Source organism: Necator americanus, chromosome II (genome assembly GCF_031761385.1).
Source record: "Necator americanus strain Aroian chromosome II, whole genome shotgun sequence".
Classification (NCBI taxonomy): Eukaryota; Metazoa; Nematoda; class Chromadorea; order Rhabditida; family Ancylostomatidae; genus Necator; species Necator americanus.
The window spans coordinates 26,604,470-26,627,873 of record NC_087372.1 but is presented as its reverse complement, the minus strand read 5'-3'; the positions used below and the strand labels follow the sequence as shown (position 1 = coordinate 26,627,873).

The window sequence follows — 23,404 nt, the reverse complement described above, 5'->3', positions numbered from 1 at the left end:
AAAACTAGGTTCCGATTTTTTGGAAAATGATCCGACTCAGACAAAATATACCTCTTTTGCTTTCTTTTTTTTTCTGATTTACTATAGGTATATACGAATAAATAAATAAATAAATACATAATTAAATGAAAACTATTCAAAAATTCTCCATATACAGACTTTCGATAAACCTCGGCATGTTGATGATTTCAATAAATGATTTTTTTAATTAAGCCGGACATGAGGTTATTGCCATCCTTTATTCGTGGCTGACGCCTTCTTCTTAGTCTGAACGCTTGAAATCGAACGTGATAAATCCGCGTTATCCGGAAATTACCGAGATCACCTGTTTATTTTGTTCTTCATTATCCATGAGATTTTGCAAGGCTAAGCGGAACCTCTTCCTCAAACACTATTTCTTCTGAGGTAGTGAAATGCAAACATCGACCAATGCATGCGAGACAGCCTTTCACCACCAAGGCCAACCTTTCTTCAGCCGACACGGACACGGCTTTTTGGTTTTGTTTTCCTGTAGATAATCGCACAACACCCGTTTTATTGCCTCAGAACGAGGAATACTCTTATAAATCTCGTTGTGACATCTTGAAGTGACATTGGACTTTTTTTTACTCTGCTTCTGACTAGGTTGTCTTCTCTAAAATAATTATGCCAAAAATCTCTTAGTCTCCTTCTTTCACTCCAACATCCAGTTACACAACCATGACACTACTGAAGAAAACTGCATGGATAAGGTCAGCCACTTATGTGGGTAACTTGCGATCCTTAGGTTGCCTCTTTCAATACCATGAGTTAATGTAGCCCTCTGTAAGGCACATAAGGTGTATCCAAGCTTCAGAAAACCACGACACGTCTTCCTGCACCACCATCTCTTGGAACCTTTAAAATATTTTCCCTTCACTGAAGAAGCTTCACTCTGGGAAAACAACATTGTTGAACCATCTAGTTCTACTGTTTACCCTTCGTCTGACCCTCCTATTTTATAAACGTAAGGTGCTAATTTGTTTTTTGTTGTCATCTTCCTTTCTGGAACAAGGTGAATTCGTGATTTTTAGATCCACGGATTCATCACCTTTTTTTCGACTGTGTTTTTATCAAGTTTTACATTTTTATGTTCAGTGTTTGCCTAGAACTTTGTTATTTATCGCGTTTCCAATCTCTTCCAGATATTTGAAAATTCGGATTTTGCATTTCGTTATATTTATTTTCTTCAGTCAATCTTTTCCCAGAATCTTCCCATCGGCATAAAAAGTGAGGTTTTACCGTTCATACTTGACAGGAACGATAATCTCTTGATGTTCTAATCGATATCATTTTTAGACATTTACCTTTTTGTTTCTACGATAAAATTTAGATGATTTGACGCTATGTGTAGCTCCAATGAAAAATTTATGGATAGTAATTTCAGGCCATTTTGTAACCTTTGTCATGCTTATTTCGAATCCACTCGGCCATCTCACCAAGAATTTCAGTTTTTCAGGGAATAAAGAGTCCAAGTGTGATCACTCAAGTCTATTGTTTTAATTATTATTATTTGTTTTTTTCTGTTTTACAATATCAATGTTTAAGTGGCCTTCTTAGCAAACTGTAGCATATATGATTTAAAAAAAACATTCCATTTCCATTTCCATTTCCATAATCTGTATCAAACTGTCACTTGGATATAAGAAAAACGTGGTAAAGTTGTTGTGTCGGATCTTAATGACGCACTTTACGCAACACTTCTGCTTTCAATTACTACGTTGCCTTTGTCAAAAAAAAAACAGAGATGTAACTTGCGTATTTTTTTAACACTATTTTTCATGATCTCCTATCTTTTTTAAAGTTTTTTCACTTAATTGTTCTATCATCTTCGATTACAATGCACATACAGCTCATAAAAGTTTATTGGTTTGTCCCTCTCGCCAGATATGCAACAAAGAACGCATTTTGGTCAATGGGTTGGGGTTTCAAGCCAAAATTTCGGGGATTTTATTGGTAAGCATATATCATGTTTCTTCTACAGTAGCTGATATTTCTTCGCGGGCCTTTGTCTGTGCTGTTCTTGGAGCAGCACATGTACGGGAGTTTTTTCTACATTATAAAGTAGTAAGCACTTGTACACCCTGAATATTTGTGTTCAAGTTCCTACATCAAAGGTGTTGGGTTCCACTCCGGTACCAAACCTTGCGTAGCGCATTAATTTAGTACAAAATAATCAGCAAGCCTCCATACCTCGTACTCTCACCACATACTACCTAAGCCTAAGACCTTTAAAATATTCCTTCTAACGAATCCTTGGATCGAAAATGACTGAAGCCTATGAATCTCGTGATTGAAAAAATAATAATAATAATTGCCATATGGATGGTACTCTGAAATATACCTCAGTGCAAAAAAAATCGCTAGACCCGTTTAAGGATCCGTAGAATATGTGCAGCAGCAAAGGGTTCTCCGAGGATGCTCGAGGAGACCTATTGAGGCTTGCTGAATATTTTGTACTGAATTAATGTGCTTCGCAAGGTTGAGCCTGGTATCGGAGTGGAACCCAACACCTTTGCTATGGGTACAAAGGATTAGTGAATAGATATTATGACGAGTTCCGTCTGCCCTTCACCAACCGCAAATTTTCATCTGCTTCGGGTCTTCAAGTGATTGTCGAGCGACAATCACCCGAAAATGAAAAACTGCTGACACTTCTCATTTGAGGAATTGAATTTTCACCTCACTCGAATGGTGTCAGTGCTACGATTTTCGTCAAAAGGGTCCCAAAAGCTAGTTGAGCGCATGAGATCCCTAGCTCAGAAGGTCAATCCTTAATGACCTCACCCCCAAAAAACATATAGCCGGAAGTAAAACAAAACGATACCTCAGCAACCTTGCATCTTTGCGTATTTGATCAGGAAACATAAACTATAGTTCTTGTACCATTCGCATCGTAATTCCGATGAAACGTGCTGGAAGTGTAGTGATAATCATTAGGAGATCGTTTGCACTTTGTAGACTACACATGCCCCGAATTCTTGCTTATCGACGTGAAACTGGATTTCCAGCACAACCTTGCAAGTCATTTGCGTAAGTTCTCGCTCTTCTCCGTGAACAAAAACGTATCGGAAGAGGTGGCGCTACAGCCATTATGTCTGGACTAAGCACGCGTTGAGACATTCCCAGCAAGTTCTTCGATATAAACTTTGGTAGGGATTTTCGTGGAGCGAAATCAACGATCCGTTTTAGAAGAAATCAGAGTTCTAGTTTAGAACGACATTAATTTCAACCAATTCGCTGAACACTCCTCGGGAATTTTTTCCGGTGTGGATTTTAGGGTGGGCCGTGTCGCACCCCGTGTTCTCGTTTTCGTGCTGTCGACGCCTAGCGCCCCGACACGCCCATTAGCCGAACCGGGTGCGAAACACTCGTACGGCATCATCCGATGCAACTAACCACCTTTCTTCCGTGCCTTGCAGGTAAGTCTACACAGGTCTGAGAGTTTTTCTGTTAGGAGTGAAATATCCTTCCCTTAGTCCGTAAAATGCCTCTGTCTTCGCCGAAAATATGCTTGTGGTGAAAAACGTCTGTTCAGTAGAACCCCTCCCACCTCACAAAACTACGACTCCGCAATTTCTTTCTTAGACTTTTGAATGCTCAACCAAGATCATTCATTGGTTGAATCAATAATTACATCTCTACGATTTGTGAAAATGATTGTCATTTGTGGAAAATCCAACTGTGAAACTAGAAAACATGATTTGCCATGGAAAGAAAAATTTGGGATTCATTGATCATTCCTTCACTGGGTCGAAGTGATGCAAAAATCTCAGCTAAGATTAACATGATAAATTGGAAGACGGCGAAATAACAATTCCAGTGATTTTCGAGAAGAAAATCGAAGGGTTTCTTTTTTCTTTGAAAAAAAAAGAAACCCTTCGATTCTTTTCATAAGTGGTAAGCATGTACTTTTGGAAAAGTGTGAATCTCTTGTATGAATCGCCGATGCACACTGACATCGACTATTAGTGATGAAGTTTAGATAACCGAAACAAGTGTTTGCAGAAGATTTGTGAAATCTTATGCCTGAATGCGCTAGTAGATTTGTGAACTAGATCGGACGACATCACATCTCAGCTTATTAATATTTGTGCAGATGCTGGAAAACTTATTCGGACTAGCATGAACCAGCCACGATAGCGTGGATGACAAATAAATAACCCTACTGGGCTTTTTTTAAGGATTTCACGCCTTGAACAGTAGGCCAACCACTAAGAGCAAACTCCTAGTTTGATTAGAGATTGATCACGCTATTCATTTAAACTGTTTTTGGCATGGGTACTTATTTTCATCCTCTTCGGCTTGTAGTTCTCTTTTTAACAGTTCGAGAATATTCTACAACGCTAAGAAATAGTTTTTTTTCACTGAGGAAAGTAAATTTTTTCCCTATTTCTTAGCAACTTTTATATCTCTTTTTCTTTTTTTCCGTGAGTTTTTTCGTTCTTTTTCTTTTTTTTCAGTTTCTTTTAGTAGGAATCCTAACGACGACCCTGGGTCGTTCTGAAGATTTCGGGCTGCATGTGGTAGCTATTGTATATGATGTTGTGTAATGGAATAGATAAAGAAGTAAATAAATGGATGGAAATTGAATGGACCATGTTAGGTAATGGTCCTACTGTAAATAGTGCATTTTCGGTCCATCACTTTGTGTGATCAAATAAATAAACGACTCCTGATAGAGGCTTAACAGATTTAACAGTATTCTTGTATATTAGGTTTATTCTGTAGCGTTCCTTTGTTCAACGGAAGCGCTCGCCGACGTCCGTATACTAGTTTCGAGGCGTTGCTCAAAGCTATTTGTTGCACGGTGAAGAACTTGTTTGGCTGTACGACGATATAACAGTCTCAGCCGCTTTTCCCTTATCCTTCACCCACTTCCTTCGATCGAGAAAAGTTCATTTCTTACGAAAAAAAAATATCATATACATGCTTTATAAGATATATCAGAGATGTATGTATATTTATCCATGCGTTTATATTTATCCAGCGTTTCCGAGGGACTAGCCAGATTCGGGTAGAATTCAATTATTACTCATTATTCAATTCTGCCTCAACCTTTGCTAAATTACTAGGAATTTTCAGTGTTGCTGCACTCCACACATGCGCAATACTATCAGCAAGCGAGTCAGCAGTACTTTCCTCCTCAGCAGTACGCACCTCAACAACAATATCCTGCGCAGTGGCGGCAATGGGATCAGCCACAATCCTACCAGTCTCAACCGCAGTTTCTACCTCAACAACCTGTCCAGGCGAGTTTTTATCAGCATAAACGACGACTAGTTAGCCTAGTTTTTATTCTCTAAAAACTTATCATCTGAACAGTTTTTTAGATAAACCAACAGTTGACGGCACCTTGAGGAAATTACTTCTATAGAAAATTTTAGGAAATTTCTAGAGAAACTTCTGCTATTCCGGTCGTGCTATGTACTAGAGCGATAGCTGAGTTTGAGGGGTTCATTCAGAAAATAAGAGTAAATTGTCGTTGAAACGGTTGAACTCACTTCACTCATTCTCATTTCATCAAATAATCATAAATTTCAGATAAATATTCATTGCCCGACATCGTTGATCTCAAAATTTCTTTTACTCTTTTATGTTTAGTGCAACTTTTACTTTTACTTTAGATTTTCCCAGGTAAATCATATAAATGGACTGTTTTTTGACTCATTGAACACGGGTTAGAACTCCTTCCCAATATTTAGTTTTAATAAAAATTTTGTACACGTTCCTAATCAAACACAAGATGCTTCGAAGTGAAATAACTGTTCGTAGGTGCACTAACAGCGATTGAAATCTTTTAAAGAGAGAGGAGCTTCAAGTAGTTTTTTGGCGCCGTAATAGAACCACTCCAAAACTTTCAGAGTAACTATCAACAAAATCCTCCCTTTGCTTACCAACAACAACAACAACCACAACAACGATATCAGCTGCCTCAATACCAACAGCAAGTTCCGATACCACCACCACAATTTATGCCGACAGCTCAGCAACTCCAGCAGGTAAGAGTTTCTCCTAGTAATAATATCCGAAACCCTCTCATCGAACACCTTCAGATCCCACAATTTCCCCAGCAACAGCAGTATAATTTACGACCGCAGCCTCCTCCTGTAATTTACTCGCAACCTCCACCTCCACCGCCTCCGCTTCCACAGCAGCCAGTGCAGGTAAGAAACGCCGTTCGTTGGGTCTTACACCTTAGTCGATTCTAGCGATTCACTTTCAATTTGCGTCAAACAAAAAGAAGTCGCGTTAATCTTCCGAAGGCCGAGTTCTGCACTGCTGATCCAGTTCATGAATCTCGCAGTGTCAACTCATGCCATAACGCAAAGCAACTCAAAAAGTTTCTCTAGCAAACTATCTATTAGGTTCTTCAGGCTCGTTCGCTCACTTTCAGGCTGTTTTCAAACCAAGACCTGTCTATCGCGAGGGACCGAGGATTTACGAGCAGCAGTTCAAAGTAGGCTTCTTTCTTTTTTAAATGCTAAAAGTCCTGCTAGACGTAAAATTTCTACAGTTTTAAAAACTACTCCAGCTACAGCAAGCCTCATTTGGAATACGTAAAAATGGGGTATCTCGCTCTAACTGCTGGAACTGAGCTGGTTTCTTTTTCTGCGTTTTCAACGTTTTCGTTCTTTGCTTTTTTCTCAAAGCAGGATGTTCTACTGGTTGCTACCGAGTGTTCTAACGACATATCCTGCAATTGTCCTCTCCTCGGAACGCAAATACCAAATCATCGTAAATTTTCGATAACGAGCTTTGAATGCGAATCAAACACTTCGCGAGAATGATTATTGTAGTCTGTGCACTTTCGAAAAACAGGAAAAAGTCAATGTTTATTGCGACTGGTAGATTTTCCTTGCCAACTATCTACAAAAAAAGATTATTCTTAATAATTCAGAGTACTATAATATTACTAGGTTATCACAGAAGTCTTGACTAAATTGGCTGTAACGGCGGGTGGATGTTTTGCGCATCTTTGTTGAATATCTCACTCGTAGCTGTCATCGTTTTTCACTCCAAATAACAGAACTCATCCCGAGTTCAATAGGTTGTCCGTCCACCCTGATTCCCGTTCAGGAGCTCGAGGAGACCTACACCTGCTTGCACTTGTCAGAGGGCGGAGTCGCAGTGAGTTGGCTGCAGCCAATTTCGATAGAAAGGTTCCCCACGTGTTCCAACTTCGCACTGCTTGAAGCGATTGTTATGTCGTCGGCGAACTCGAGATTGGCGAGGAGATGTCCTGATATTGCTAAAACGTCACCAGCGAAATACTGATCAACTTTTCTTGACATGATGTCATCGACGGCAACGTTGGACAGAAAGGCTTCTGGTTCAGCCCGTCTTCTCACCCTACTTTCCACATTGAACGATGAAGCACACCTGGAGGATCTGCAGCACTTATTTTCCTATTGAAGCCATTAATTAATCCTACGGGAAAGGCACTTTCTCATCGTGGGTGTTTTCTTCGCGATTTCTGATAAGCTGATCCAGAATAACCAGGCCCAATATTTTTGAATGCAGAGCAGAACCTCTGACTGTGGTTCTTCGCCTACCGCGGTGCAGGTCAATGGAAGCGCAGTTCACAGACAAACTGCACTTGCCGGTTCACCAAGGTTTTTTTCTTCGCATTCCTGTCCTCCCACGCCTTTTCAAACTCCTTCACTCTTCACGTCCGTTCGTTCCCACGATGACGTTTTAGTTGACGACACAACTTATATCTCAGACGTTTCTCCTAGCTGAAGTCACTAGTATTACGTGCCACACATACAGAATTGTACGTGGATCTTATTTCCGCTGTTGTAAATGCAAACTTCTCCCTCGAAACTAAAACCGGAAGAGCTTTCCTGCAGCATCCTGAATACACTCAGCAAGAGAGTCGGCGTTATCCTTTCTCATCTTCGTTGTAATCTACTACTAATCGACACATGTTGTCAAAATTAGTTCCTATATTCATCATCCTTCAGACCTGCCTAGCCGATCTTCGGTTGATGTAAAACTTTACGACCCCTTTTTGGAACCATACCGTCAATATGAGTACAACGAGGGATAGTCGGTATTTAATGCGACTTCCCAGACAGCTCTAGATTTCCGGCTGTCCGACGGAAGGATGCTCCTTATAAGAACGTAATCGAGTTGAAGTTTGACAGTTAGGATCTTCCGCGCACTTTCCTCTTCTGCTGTTCGAGGTGTTTTCCTCAGCCACGTAAGTTGGTAGTGACTATGACTTTTCTCAATTGCGGATGCAATGATGAGGTTCGCTGCTGGCTTAGTATCTTAGAGGTAAAGGTACTGAGCTCGCCATAAAACGCATCGTCGACTTAGTCTTCATCGGTTTCGTAGGTTTGTAAGCACCTAAGACCCACAATTTGAGCCTTCTGCTATCTTGCAGTCGTACAGATCTTCACGCGCATCTTGACGACGTTGATTTAAACTCCTCCACCATGTTATTCTAGTCATTCCTCACAGTTAATGCACGACCTACTACTTTCTTGTCATCAGCATCTACGCAGGTAAGCGGTGTTTTATCGGCACTGATGATGGGACAATCTCTGATCCGTGCCTTCTGCAGTGCAGTAAACTGTGCTTACAAACATCGTAGTACAGGATATGCTCTGCACAGACAGAGCGGCATGTTGGAGTTCATTTGATTGTTGCTTCTTCGGTTTGTTTGTTGGAGTTACGAGACGGATGCGCAAAGTTTACATGTTCCCCTCAGACAATCGACCTATGAAGACATGGGTCCCTAGCAGAGTTCTGGACGGCAAAACCTTTCTGCAACACTTGACAAAGTTTTACCACCTAACTGTGCGAAGTGTAGAGCTCATTCGCTTCCAGAGGGTGTAATCAAATGTCTGATTGCACTCAACAAAACCAGCGCCATCAAGTGCAGGAAATAATTAGACTTGCATTCTTGGCACCTTAAAGATAACAATCCAAAATTTATGTATAAGCTTCGGAAACTTTTTTATAATGAACAATTCGCTTTGCTCTAAATCCTATACAGTTCCTGAAATCATTGAATTTGATTCAGATTATGAGGCCGGCACCTGTCGAAGGATATTTTCCGCAACAGGTGGAACCACAACTACCCATCCAGCAGAGAGTAAGTGCCTCCTCCTATGGTTTAGGGTTGATACAATGATTGTGAAGGATGTATTGCACGCTATGCATAGATGCGGGTTCCATCTCCTCCTGAGAGGTTCCGTCCTCATCTCGCTGATATCTACGGCCTTCCACTACCAGATCGACCGCATTCAACAAAGAAGCCCACAGTCATTCTCGTAGGCGAGGTACTGTTGGTGTCTAGGATGTGATGAAGTCGCAAGCTTGGACATTTTTGCAAGAATGGCTTTATGTTAAACGAAGAGCTGAACGCAGATTCACGGCGGTTCCACTTTCTGTACACCAGCAGTACAAGTAACGCTTACAAAGTCCACACACACACACACACACACACACACACACACACACACACACACACACACACACACACACACACACACACACACACACACACACACACACACACACACACACACACACACACACACACACACACACACACACACAACACAAAACACACACACAAAACAAAACCACCAACACAAAAACACACACACACACACACACACACACACACACACACACACACACACACACACACACACACACACACACACACACACACACACACACACACACACACACACACACACACACACACACACACACACACACACACACACACACACACACACACACACACACACACACACACACACATCCTCCAATGTGTTGCATGCAGGTAGCACGCTTCCGGAACGTTATCACCTTTCTACAGCGACTCTCACAACCAAATCCTCGTTGTTTCGCTCGCAAGCAATTTTTGTGCATTCATGCTACAGTATTACCTCCCATTCTGCTGTACAAGTACCATAACCCTCATCTTTTTTCTCCCAAAGACAGCGTCCACGGAAATTTTTGAGTTTAGGCACGTTTCATTCCTAAGTAGGGCTCGCGATCAAGTTTGAAGGTAACCACATCGAATGAACAAGTCACGATAAAAACGCGATGCAAACCCCAGAAATCCTAAAATCAGAGGCATCATGGGCTTCCGAGACTTTTACTTCAAAGGGTGTTAAAGAAGTGAAGACGGATAAAGTAGATTACTTGTAAAATTATCCAACAATACATCTTGCTACACCTTAATGAGCATTACAATTCACTTTAGGAAATAACTTTTCCCCTTTTTAAAAAGTGATAAAAGTTATCTGGCTTAGTAAACTAATGCCTCGAGCTTTCTTGAGGCTTCTTCTCCGGATTTGTGGAAGATCTTTTGCGTTTTTGCAGTGACGCTCGGAATTGGTGCACTGAATTTCAGCAACTACCATAGAGAACCCAATATCGAAAATTTCTTACCTTTACCTCTATGTACTTGTTTCTTCCTTCTTTCCTCATCAGGGCCTTGAGCGGGCTCCTTTTTATCGTTCGTACAGAACTAAAGAGGTGTGCAACCTTTTCATCGGTAGAAATGATCTTCAGTGACAGAAGCTTCAGTGGAGAAGATGCTTGTTTTTCTAAAACCATTTTTTTGCACAACACATCACCTCTAGTTTGTTTTTTTTTAAATTATTCTTGCCCCTATGTGTGAGAAGTCACAAAAGTTTGTGGTTCTTAAAGATCACTCCCCAGGAAAATTTGAATGTTGAAACAGAGTTGGCGACACTGCTTATAATATTGGTCTTGAAATTACCAAAAAAAAATCAGCATAAAAAAACCCAAAACTAAGTTGTAGAGTAAGAAATGCTCGTTCAAATAACATGCTACATAACGCTGAAATCCTTTGTCTGTGCGTGAGTTCAAACTTAAAAATTAATTTGAAATAAAATTCAAATTTTAAAAATAACATTACTAAACAAAAATAAGTAAAAACATCCATTACTTGGGTGCCAACGCAGAATCCCAGCAAAAATGCGAAAATCTCAAAATCCAGACTTCCCGTGAACCAGAAATATCGACATGATCAATCCGTCCGACGAAACAGCTTTTTAATCTACAAGAAAGTGCGCAGCGTTTATCACTGCACGTACGCGTGCAAAGAGTTGCTTCGCCCGGTAATTTCAGCACTAACCGACCATACGCGTTTTCATTGCAATCGCTCGTGACTGTGTAAAAAGTTGTTTCGTCGGGTAAACTTTTCACCCTAGTGTTCCAAATCCACTTAATATCTGAACTTGTATAATTCTGTAACAAAAGGGTCCGAGAACATTGTATTTGACACTTCTTGCTTCTCAGTAACTGGTCGCCTTAATTACCAGCACTGAATACACTTTATTGAGATTCTTTCGTTGTTTCCTTTCCTAGTAACTTCTTCCTTTTTCCGAAGAGGAGTTACAAGACAGTAGCAGAGCTGAATCCATTCTCAAATCAATCTACGGAATAAGAAAGCGAAGAAACACTACGCTGAAGAACTAAAAGAACCGCATGTAGATCAGTGAAAATAAGAGCGACACTGCAAAGCTCATACATTTCATTCATACAAAGCTTCAAAATCACCAGTTCCAAATGAGCGGAGGACGCTTTTTGTCGGCGCTGGAATCAAGAATCGGTACAGATACGAAGGTTTGGCTTTGAGCCAAAGCCAAGAATAAGTGCGTTTCCCAAACACCATACGAACTACAGTCTATTCGTATTTTTTCTTATTCGAAAACAACAAAACGGCAGAAACAAATTCTATTACTATTCTTTTTCTTCTCTAACATATACGTTACTTCCTCGTTCCTAAATATGCTTATAGTCGGTGCTGAATATGTTCACCCGACCAGCTAGGCGACACGTCCGGCGCAACACGCACTCTTTCTTGGCTTCACGCACGCTCTCTCCTTCTGCAGTAACGAATGCTGAAGCACGGATCATTGACCTTGTATTAACTTTCCATTTTTGTTCTAGCGTAATGAATTCGCCTTCGAAAACTCAAAACATTACAGAAATAACCCCACATTTAGAGCTATCACAAATTTGTTTTAATTTTTAATTCAATTTTATTCTTAATTTTTAATTTTTTTTATTGCCAATACAATTTGTGTGCGATAAGGATAAAAGATGTCAAGTACCAGATTCAATTTGTCCTCGAAAAAATTATTCATACGTATATTAAAAACGTACACTTTGAATGTTTGTTAGTGAACAATTGCACTTTTAAAAAAAAGCAATCATCCCAGCTATTATCCAGAGAAGCAGCAGCTCAAAAATCAACGATTGTCTCAAGAATGAGAGATTATTTGCCCTCAATTTATGTCCTGTTTCTACATTTCGTGTACGTTTTTATCCGCCACTCGGCCCTGAAACAAACGGATAGAGATGTCTGGTACTAGCTTGACGAGGTTATTTGTACGCTTGCTTGCGGTGACTTTTTGTACGAAAATTCGACACACAAATGCCCTGATCTTTTCTCTTTTTTGTTTCCATCAATTCAGTTCACGCACTTCTCGTTTGTGCTTCAAGTGATGGTCTGCCTGAATGAATGTGCGCTATTTAAAACAAAATAATTTTCCGCACCTCTTTTACTTCTGTTACAGTCCTATGGAACAAGAAATAGGAAAAAAATTATGAAGAAACTGTAGGAAAATCACTTATTTGCTTTATTAGATCGTCGCTAGTATTTATTGAATCGTTATTATTAACTATTACTTATCTACTACTATTATATAAAGATGTAGAATAGACAACATTTAAACTCAAGTGTCGAGTTTTTTTTTTGAAAAAAAAAACTGAAAACATCGGCGGATACGGTTCAAACATTCCCTTTCCTGGAAGCACGGCATTCCTGTTTTGTGTTTACATTGGTGTCCGCACGTTGTTGCTAGCCGGAAATTTCATTGAATATATGACGTTTTGGAGCCTTTTTCATGTGCCTAAAAAGAGTTTTGATTTGAGGACCAACAACGTCAAATCCTTAGAATCTGGTGTTTTTGTTTCGGTATTCGTTCACGGTAAACGGAAAAGCGGAAAATAAAAATCGTGCAAACTTGTGAGCAAGGTAATGGACAGTTTCTCTGAACGTAGGAAGGCTGACAGCACGCACTCCTTCACCACCGAATTAGAGGTACCGGAGCGTAAGCAACGTCGTCGTGAATTACTTTTCAATTTACAGTAAAATTCAAATTTTCTGGTCAAACAACATCTTCACCCCATATCAGGAATTGAAAATTTGTTACATAGCAGAAACCTTCAAGATAACAAGAACTCTTAAATTATGGATTAAGATTAAAACTAAATTAATAATAATACTATACTATTAATAATAGTAGTATAAATTGTTTTGTTATGATTTGAGGGAAGAAGGACATTTCTCCTCGATATCTCCACTAGTAACTCGTAGTTGTAGCCCTGTACCAGGTTTTTGATCTACGTATGCAAAATAAAGGCAGTTTATTCTAGAACAGCACAAATTTCAGAGACTTATCTATCGGATCATCGCATCAATAAGTTCATTGAAAGATAACTCTTAGAAATTCCACAACTCCTCCTATGTTTTTTTTCACTGCGATTCTTCTGTTTTTTTTAGCATGTGTTACACATTTCACATTATAATCAGTTACTTTGTGTGCATCGGATCTACGTCGTCCTAGTTGGGTCATTTGAGATCCTCTTACCAGTTCAACAAATCTCACCATGACATTTTTTTTACAATTACTTTTGCATTTCTTACATTTCTTCACTACAGGTTACATTCAATCTCATATATTAACAATACAACATTAACTTTTAGTGGGTATTGCTTTTCACGGTACAGCTTGCTGATTCGATCTCTGAACTAACGGGTAGACTTCGGAATAGTTGGGAAGCTGCGAGAGTCTAGGATCAGTCGAGAGAACCTAGAGGTTGAAATGAAAATATTTTCCTTTAATGCTACTCGAAAATAGAGGCCTTCTTTTGTAGTTCTTTCTAAAGTACCAAAACCTAATTTGCCAATTCTCTACAAGGCAGCAGAATATGTTTGAAAAAATAGAAAGATGTCCTTCTAAATAATCCATTTTTATTGTCACTATTGCAGTCACTTCCCGATGGAGCCTATGGAGCCGAAGAAAAGCTCATAGATGGTCAACATCCAAGCTACATTGAAGATACTGCTAGAACAACTCCTGTGGATCAGGCACGTCCCGAATGATTGTGTTTACATGTACGAATGTAGAGAGCGATCAGTATTCGACCGGGTTTCAGTTCCGAACTAATATCCAACCGCAAATGGTTGTTCCGAAACCGGCTCCACGAAGACCTGTAACTCCCAGACCTCAGCCACCTCCCAGGTATTTTCGCTCTTCTTTTCTCAAATAGCGACGCGGTAACACTCAGATTTCGAAAAGTACCAGACCTATGTACATGGGTTTTGAAAGAAGCGCCGTTCTCACGCTTTTCTCCGTTTTTGGGATGATTAGGAGAAATTGAAAGGAACCACATGCGCACTCGTAATTTACACCGCATGCTCCATGTTCTTTATTCTGTCTCCACACCACGTCATGATAAGTTGCCTTTAAAATGGTGAATGTCAGTGGTACGGTACAGTATACGGTACAATCAACGCAATATGCTCGAATTTATCGTTTTCAAGCTGTTGAGTACATCCATAAACAGCTGTAAATGTGTACGAAACTGCCGTTGAACTGTTAATGCGACCCCGATGACGTTGCGTTGAGTGCGCTGTAAAAAAAATGGGAGCAAGAAGAATTGTAGCGATTAGTCCACACCTTTCTTCGAAAGGCTGCCATAAAACCAAAGAAGCAGGAAAAAAGTTCCTTGAAAAAAGTCCAATATTCTTTGCGATTTCCACGGTTCCAGAGGAACAAATTATGCCACACATCTTAGGTGAAATTCACTTTGTATTATCGATGAAATCCAGAACCAACATTAATGGTCTCTATCATTAAAAGCGTTATAAGCTGATGAAGAGCAAGGTTTAATATGCAGCTGTGACGATTCGAGAAAAAATTCTTGATTTTCTACTAGCACTTATGACATATCGATTTCTTCTAGGGACAAATCGCTAATAATTTTCAAAGAATGATTTTTCAACACTTTCTTTTCAGGATAGCACCTGCGACTCAAGCTCCTCCTCCAACCATGGTGAAAGCAAAACTTAGTGCTATTGTGCCAAAAAGCATAGCCCCTTCTAATGGTGGTGGAAAGGTGCGCACTATTCCTTAATTTTGCGTTGAAGATCAAATAATACTACCGTTTCTTCGATTATTCTATTCGATAGTAAGCCTTGCGAACAATTTCAGAACCCCAACGCTGCGTTCCTGGGATGCTGCAAAGCGGTAAAAGTGGCCAAGTCCTGCGAAAGGATCTGTAACTTCGACATACTGAATAAGAAAACGGTAAGATTAAATCCAATCAACCGAGAAAGGTTTCACCGAATTGTTGATCTGATGGTGTTCGTTGCAGCTAACGGGAATGTTCCTTGGAACCGATCCTTGCCCTCAGTCGTACGGCCTTGAGCTTCTGCAGTGTGCAGCGCAATCCGACGATCACACAGAATGCTGCCGAAGCAAAGGTGTACACACGACTACCGCTGGAGACAAGTGTCTTGGCTTTTGCAATATGAAGCCAGGAGTCACTTTCCAGGTGGGACTCCATCGTTTCTTCTTCGGCGCTGCATTTCGGCGTCTAAAACGACCTGTCTATTTTCTTCACGTCAAAAAAGTCAACAAAACATTAACCTAACGAGGATCGCGCTTACACTAAGCAAAGGAATCAAACCAGAAAAACTGTTTTGAAAAAGAAATTATTTGGGTTGGGGGGAAACAACGCTACAGCAATCCATTAATGTAATGCAAATAATAGACGTGATATAAGGCCGAATGGAGATAGCTATCAATGATACAAGTTTCTGACAACGGACCCATTACCAAGGTTTGAAATTTCATCGACGTACTCAAGACTTTCCAAGCTGAAAGCACTGAAGGCGCCGTTCACATCATGGGGGCTTGGCTGGCTTTGCACCGGTTACGGCCTTCCTTGACCTCAATTGACTCTACAAGAAGCGCTGGCCACGACCCTGTGACATGTGTGAAAGCCTCATGTAAACTGGTAGGAACGTTCAAGAAATGCGCCTAGGAGAATTAGATCTTCCTGGGTGCTGCGCCATTTGAGTTTTGATCTCTGATTAACGACACTTATTTACAAAAAATTACTGTAGAGTTTACTGGTCATTTTTATCACTTTTTTTGTTTGATATCGCTTCATTCTTTCAAATATTTCTTTGTTATTTTGTTAATTAATAGTTGTTTTAATTACTGTGTTTATACTCCTTTCTTGTTATTGTCCTTGGCGCAGTGGATCTTAGCGAATCTTTGTGAGCTAATCACGAGCGCTGAAATCAACGTTGTGAAAACAATGCGCAACAAAGCGGCGATTGCTGGACAAGTTCCTTGCAATGAAGCCACAACCTGATTGCCGCAGCGTCGAATATAAGTTTTGAAGCGCTAACGGCGGCCGGCGAACGAACAGGCTTACGTGTTGGATTGAAATGCGCCATTATCCGATGCCTAAGGGCGACTACAAAGAAGGCGACGGTTAATGCGAATGTATCGTCGTTTTGGAAGAAATGTCTCCATTACAGGCTGACGTCTCCATGCTACCGTGTTGGGGCGTATTAAATGATATCAAGACATGCTTCAAGGATAGTATCCAGAACAGTTAAGTGCGGTGTAAGCGGTTGCAAATCGCAGCTCAGAGGACAATTCTAGTCTATTAAAAAAGGACTCGAATAGGGAACATTTCTGATTGATACCTTTTTGTTAGATGTTCCGCTAAGACTGCCATTCACGTCTTTCGCCTTATTTGAATAGGATTGTTACAACGTTGTTCTTCTACACTGATATACAGCTATGGGCATTTTCGATTCTGGTCGCCATCTCATCAGTTATGGTTTACCAGTTAATTCCGAACTCTGAATGATCACTATTACTGAGTCTACGGTATAATTTATACCTATTCTACATCTCAGGTGTTTATAGCATTACTCCATTCCATCCTAACCTCTTGCAGTCGAAAAAGAGATACAAATGGATACATCACCTGTGCAAATATGCCCCGACTGCTCACTAATATTGTTAATACGATTATGACAGCACCCTTATCTCCATTTAAAAAAAACCTTAAACAACACCATTAAGAATTCCTCAAGTGTTCTTCCTACTAGTTACACCCGCATTGTCAGATAATCTGAGCAAAATAGACAGTAGATTTCGGAAGCATTTAGTTCTTGGGTCTGACACAATGGTGGTGAGCAGAAACGAAAATAAACATAGACTAGTGTTCTTCGCTCATGTCTGTACATACGATGTGACTGTGATAATTGTCTTTCAATGATGTTGCACTGTGAAGATTGCCGTATATGAAGATTTAATTTATTTTCATAGCAAACTAACAAGATAGTGATATGAATGAAACAACAACGAAGCACTAGATAATAACAACATACAACCGATAACTAAAACTCTAGCCTAGTAGGTGTAAGAATAGTATCTATGCCATTTCAATGATGAAATCTTCAATGATCTTACAAATCTTGAAATCATTGAATTAACAATCAAACACGTGCAAAATTAAGGTCGTTTATCGTCTTTTCTTTCCATCGTTGATGTCCATGTAATCAGAATCAGCAATGTTCAACATAAGACCTCCAGCGGGTAGGTAAACCTGTCAGGTATAAGCATTGTGAAAATAATCTTTTTGTTGGAGATATACGGCGCATGACGCTACCTTGTTGTTATTAGATTCCGAGACGACACGTGCGATCGTCTGGGCCGCACGTATTTTTCGTAACTTCAAAAACCCGGGATCCGATTTCATTGCTTCTCCTAGCTAAAAAAAACCTCCAGAAAGAATTTCAGTGTGAGCGAATAATACCACACTTTAATTTCCAAATCCAATTTCGAATAAATGTAGACAACAAGTCCATGTAGGATAAGAAATAACAACTCTTTTAAGCTGGCAAAGAATTGCAGTATATTCATCTACATTACGATGATTTATGTCGCATTTTACAACAAGCTTCTTGGAATTTTCAAAGCTTGTCAAGATTCACGACAACGAAAACCAGGAATATCTGACTAAAAAATGGAGAGTTGCATACCAGCTTCGCAGACGCGGCTTCTCCTTCAGCTTGTACAATTTTCTCCTGCCTTTGTTGTTTCGCCCTTTCAACTAGGAAAGATGCTCGTTGAGCTTCTTGCGCAGCTACCTACAACAAAGTATTATAAGTATGGGGGAAATTTGTCCAACCACTGCGAATTCCAAAAAATATCTTTCCCACAAAAAACTATCTAATTCGTACTGCATAAGAATAAATTGAGAATCTCAAAACATTTAATTCAATAATTTGAATAATAAAATTAAGGGAGAGTGGAACTATATGTCAGCCTACCTGCTTGGCTTCAACAGCCGCTGAATACTGTGGGGAAAACGCCAACTCAGTCAGTGAGACGTCATCAAGAATGATATTGAAGTCCAATGCACGTTCAATCAAAGCTTTGCGAACTAACATTGAAACCTAAACGAAAAAAAAATGAATGGTGTACCTTCGATGCATCTGATGTAGATTAGGGAAGAATAGGACAGATGGGAATTGTAGCTCACATCAACTCAGGAAAACACTGCTGATCTCAATTTTTTTTAAGTTGAATGTCAGCGTCGAAGGTGCCGCACTTTCGACAACTGAATCCCAGCAGATTAGTTGCGAACAAGTTTAAAAATCTCGTATTACTTATTCACTATAGCGCGATCATCGAGATCGACAGTATTAGCTTGAGGTCAGATTGATGTCGGCACCAAGAACAACACATAATGACATCCCATGATATTGGAAAGGGAATGAGGCACTCTCTTCTCCCATACTCCCTCTAAAATCCTAGGAATTCTGGAAGACGGTAATCATGGTTCAGGAGTATCATGTGTCCTGGTAGCTTGACACAGATAGTGCTGGTAGCGGTTGCTATAGTTGATATACTTCTACATACTTTGTAATTGTAATTGTGTATGGAATGAGCACATATAGTTCACAAAGCGTCAAAAACTGTGCAATGCAATATATCAAATGCATAGAGGACAAAGCATGAGAACCAAATCAAGCTTGCTGGCTCTCTGTTGATTTTCTGTTCATACTAATACGTCTGACGATGCCGTCGGAAATTCCTTTTTTGCTGCGTGGAAAAACATCCGATGATGTAGGAGAGCATCATGAAAATACTTTTTGAGAAGTTGGCCGTTTTGGCCATCTAATCAAGTAAGACAGTCAAATGCAGTTTAACTTTAGCCCTTGACTGATTCAAATCCTTATATTGAATAAAACAAAACCCATGTCTTAGGAGAAATAGAAGGTCACCTGTTGGCGCTGTGTGATAAGCTGCGAAGCATTGAACTTTGCTACGACACTCTTTAAAACCTGAAATAAGAACAATGCTGACTGGACCAAACATGTATACTTCGAAGAAACGAATATTTAAAAAAAAATCAGCAAATCACCTCGTTACAGATGGACGGAAGGACCCTTTCTTCCCAATTTTGTCCTAGTGTGCGATAAATCCTGACTAACTGCTCTGGATTTGGTCGAGACAAGACACGCAACCCTATGTTGACCATTTGCAAATCCTTACTACCAGTCGGAGATCGTATCTACAATTACCGGTAGCGATTTTCTACGTCATCTACCATATATATGCATCAAATCAAAACAAATATATATATATATATATATATATATCCAAGTTCATTATGTTTGTCACCCTTCCTAAGTGTTATGTCTTAAAACACTTACATGATAGACAAAAGTATACTCTAGTTCTAGCTCCAGGAGCAAGCTAAAAATCTCACGTTTCGCAACTATACGTATGTCTGAAAATCCGGGAGTCTCGGTGACACCGTCACCGCATGGCGGTACACCTCGGGAGGCACGATTGGGTTGCGTCTAACTGAAACGGACCTAGCGCGGCTTGGAATTTTCCCAACACGAGGTCTTAAAAGAACGAAGAGAGGAACAGAAAGGAGGAGGGAGAAGAGAGACGAGGAGAACAAAAGAAAAAAGAAGAGCAGAGAGTAGAGTCGTTGTTAAGTGAGTTCGAATTAGCGCGTACTAAGTTTGATGCATGGTAAAAAAAACGAAGCAGAATAAGCAGAAATGAAAACTGCTCTTTTCAAATGTAGTGTTTTAAGCGGAAAAATACAGAAAAATAATGAAATTTTACATTCAGCGCTTAAAAATTAAACGAGGATAAGTCTCATCCAACAACGATAACTTTCCTCATATTATCACTGAAAAAAATGAATTACAACGTCATTACTAAAACTACCAAAAACAAGTACAGCTGAAAGGGGGGAAAATTGGTGCAAAGTAGGTTTTTTATATACTTTTGTCGACAATAGATCTATATTTAAGGGAAACTTGTTGCTCCTATCTTCCATAGCTTTTTTTTTTTGAAATCTAGTCGAGGAAAACAATAAACTTTCCTTACAATTTTTGAATTTCCCCAACTAGCTTTACAGAGATAGAAATCTGCACTCAAGAATTCTCTTTGATGCTCTGCTTGGTGTTGAGACATGGCATTACCATAGTCACGGGAAAAAAGTGTGTTTGTGTGTGACTTGGAACAAAGCACAGAAACTCGCCTCATGAACTCACCCTGCCTTTTAATGATTAATTTAATCTGTGGTTACTTAATCTTAGGTTTCAAAGGTTACTTGGGAGAAAACAAGGAAACTTGCTAAAATTCCCAACTTCTCAAGCAACCCAAAAAACAGGTGACCTCTAACAATGTCAATTTAATTAGTTTACAGCCCAAACCTTCCTCCACAGAACGTACCTGCCTTAAATGTCTTTCTATGCGCACACGAATGAGTAAGCGAGAATGAGAAGCAGGGGGAGTGGAGAGATCTCGTCAAAACTACACGTTCGACCCTAGGACCAAGCAATTTCAGTGCTGGAGCATTTGAACACTTCGAGCGCATCTTGTCTGTCCAAGCACTGTCAAGATGAATATGTTGGCAAATATGCGGAGTAAAAATCTTATTTTTTTTCTTAAATTGGGCCTTTCCTTCGAGAAAAATTCGGTTGCGCAATTAATTATTTGCTGGCGCTATATGCGACTAGGACTGCTTGACTTTAAAGGCATCACCCCACGAATCTGGAGTGGTAGGGGCTCCAGGCGGGTAATGCCTATACGGGGTCGTAGATTGTGGGGAAGAAGGAAGACCAATTCGGACGAATCGCAGGAGGGGCGGTGTGCCACAGTCGCGGATTGCAACAGAAGTCGTCGTAAAAAACAGTTCCGGGGTCGTCCGCTTACACTGATACAGGGAGAGATGAACGGAATGACCCTTTTCCCCACAATCTACGACCAAAGATAAGCATTACCCAGCTGAAACCCGTACCACCCCAGATTTGTGGGGTGGTGTCTTTAACTCGTCTGCCTGTTTGACTCGTTTAATCATAAGCGCGACGCAACGCGAGCTCGCTCCAGAAGTTGCAGCTTCCGAGACATTATACTTCGAATATACTCACCAGTTTTCATCTCCGTGAAGGAATTAATACGTTATACAGAGATAACAACGAGATAAGTCAACAAAAGTAGCACTACAAGCACCAGCCTCGCAAAGAAATTGTGTAAGATAACAAACTGATTTAATTACGTTCAAATCAAAATACGAACCTGGTTTGGTCGAGCACGAATATCATATACTATGGGATACTGGAACCATGGAACTCTGAAGTGGAGCCCCTCTTTGTAAACATCATTAGAGAGCCCACCAATTCGATTGAACATGATGGCTCGATGACCAGCATCCACTGAATAGAAAAACAAGTAGTCAAAACGGAAAAAAAATCCGAGATGTTCCAGAACATGAAGAGATGAGAAACCTTAAATAATGCTTCAACAGCAAAGCAAACAAGCACGTGACCCTTGATTGCAACAGTTTTGTTTCTTCTTGCTTATTCACATATCTATCATTTGTCGTTACTATATCTTCATTTCAATGTTATTTTGTTGTTATTATTTAATTTTGCTCATTCTTCTTTCCCTACTAAAGAACGTTCAGAGGAGGCTGACCCAAGAATGGACCGTCTACTTTTTTTTAATCTTTTGGTTGTGGGTGCGGATGTAGCGCAGATGATAAGTTCGACTGTGACTGCAGAACCGATGGTTCGGAACTGCCCAAGTGTCTACCACGCTTTTCATTCCTCCTGGGTTAATAAATTGATACCAGACTTGGCTGGGAGGACAAAAACACAGACTTGGCACGCAAGGTCCCACCCGCGAGTCATTGTAAGGCCGCACACGTAAACCTCTAACGATCCTGGATTGAATCCGAACGCGTAGGCACATCCCTATCAGGATTGATCAAGGTCGTGCACTTTATCCTCTACCAACAAGAATATATGAGAGAAGTGTGCTTAGTCTGTTCAGCAGGAACTGGCGAAACTCTTCAACAAACGTAAGTTCTCAAATACAATAGAAGTTCTATAAGCTTATATAGATAGGCCAGTCAAGTACACAAAACTAACGATGTGTACTGAAGTATGGAAGTTCTGAAGCTTCAGATTTCTATGTCCTCACCGACTTGCTATCAAAATCCTTAGTCATGAAAATCCAAGATTTAGAACTTCTAAGACGCCACATGCAGGAACAATCTTTACAGAGTAACTTCAACATAGACCCTTCCAAATTCTCTAGATAGAGAATTAACTTTGATGGAGATTGCCGAACCTACTACGAGTTATGGAAGTGATCATGATACGTGAGGAACTTACCGGTGAACATAGCTTGGGAGATTCCATAAACGGCAGCTCCAGCTGCAGCAATTAAACCAATCCCAGCACCCGCACCTTTGGCATTCTGGAGCGCCTTCTTCATGGCTTCTTGACCTTGCTTCGCCATCCTTCAATCAACACAAAAATAGACTGAAGGGAAGTTCCCTACGAAAGAAAGAGTATGTTGAACACATCACGAGCAGAATGGGAGTCTGGCATTACAAAAATGATAAAAATCACCTTTGATGCTATTCTGGCAGTATAGGTTTACAATAATGTCAGAATGGGAGTCTGGCATTATTACAAACCTATACTGCCAGCATAGCATCAAAGCTAGAGAACGTGCTTTCGGAAGAAAGAAAAGAAATCACTAAATAGAACAAGGAAACATCGAAAATGAACATCCTTATGCAAGAGCATCCTGCCCGGCAGGTTTAAAGGAGAGAACTGTCGTCCGTTCGAGACCGCCAACGCTCTAGAGCGACGAAACTACCGCCGAAGCAACTGTGCTGCTCTATCCTATTCTGGAGTTCTGTGCAAGGTTAATTGTTAAAGATTATGTGGTATCTGCATATA

At 40.2% G+C, this 23,404-nt stretch overlaps 2 protein-coding genes across 5 annotated transcripts; one reads left to right on the top strand and one right to left on the bottom strand.

The window, feature by feature from the left end:
• Positions 1 to 699: 699 nt before the first annotated feature.
• On the top strand, positions 700 to 16,980 carry RB195_019572 (uncharacterized protein; the record flags this gene model as incomplete). 4 transcript variants are annotated; one of them, XM_064187485.1, is made up of 13 exons in its annotated part: positions 3,407 to 3,440; positions 5,104 to 5,300; positions 5,883 to 6,020; positions 6,075 to 6,185; positions 6,416 to 6,478; positions 9,053 to 9,124; positions 9,195 to 9,311; positions 14,078 to 14,167; positions 14,245 to 14,330; positions 15,108 to 15,207; positions 15,303 to 15,398; positions 15,466 to 15,645; positions 16,643 to 16,723. In XM_064187485.1, the coding sequence occupies 13 exons, from the start codon at positions 3,407 to 3,409 to the stop codon at positions 16,721 to 16,723; spliced, it is 1,365 nt and encodes a 454-aa protein (XP_064043364.1). The 4 variants fall into 4 exon arrangements, with proteins under 4 accessions (XP_064043366.1, XP_064043364.1, XP_064043365.1 ...); XM_064187484.1 differs by lacking the exons at positions 3,407 to 3,440; positions 5,104 to 5,300; positions 5,883 to 6,020; ... (2 more) ...; positions 9,053 to 9,124; positions 9,195 to 9,311 and adding an exon at positions 13,064 to 13,126; XM_064187483.1 differs by lacking the exons at positions 3,407 to 3,440; positions 5,104 to 5,300; positions 6,416 to 6,478; ... (3 more) ...; positions 15,466 to 15,645; positions 16,643 to 16,723 and adding an exon at positions 700 to 744 and having other exon boundaries at positions 14,078 to 14,191.
• A 660-nt stretch (positions 16,981 to 17,640) lies between these two features.
• Positions 17,641 to 22,955, bottom strand: RB195_019571 (uncharacterized protein; the record flags this gene model as incomplete). The annotated part of the gene is made up of 8 exons (XM_013452646.2): positions 17,641 to 17,724; positions 17,788 to 17,889; positions 18,161 to 18,268; positions 18,452 to 18,577; positions 19,409 to 19,468; positions 19,549 to 19,698; positions 21,729 to 21,865; positions 22,829 to 22,955. The coding sequence occupies 8 exons, from the start codon at positions 22,953 to 22,955 to the stop codon at positions 17,641 to 17,643; spliced, it is 894 nt and encodes a 297-aa protein (XP_013308100.1).
• Positions 22,956 to 23,404: the final 449 nt, after the last annotated feature.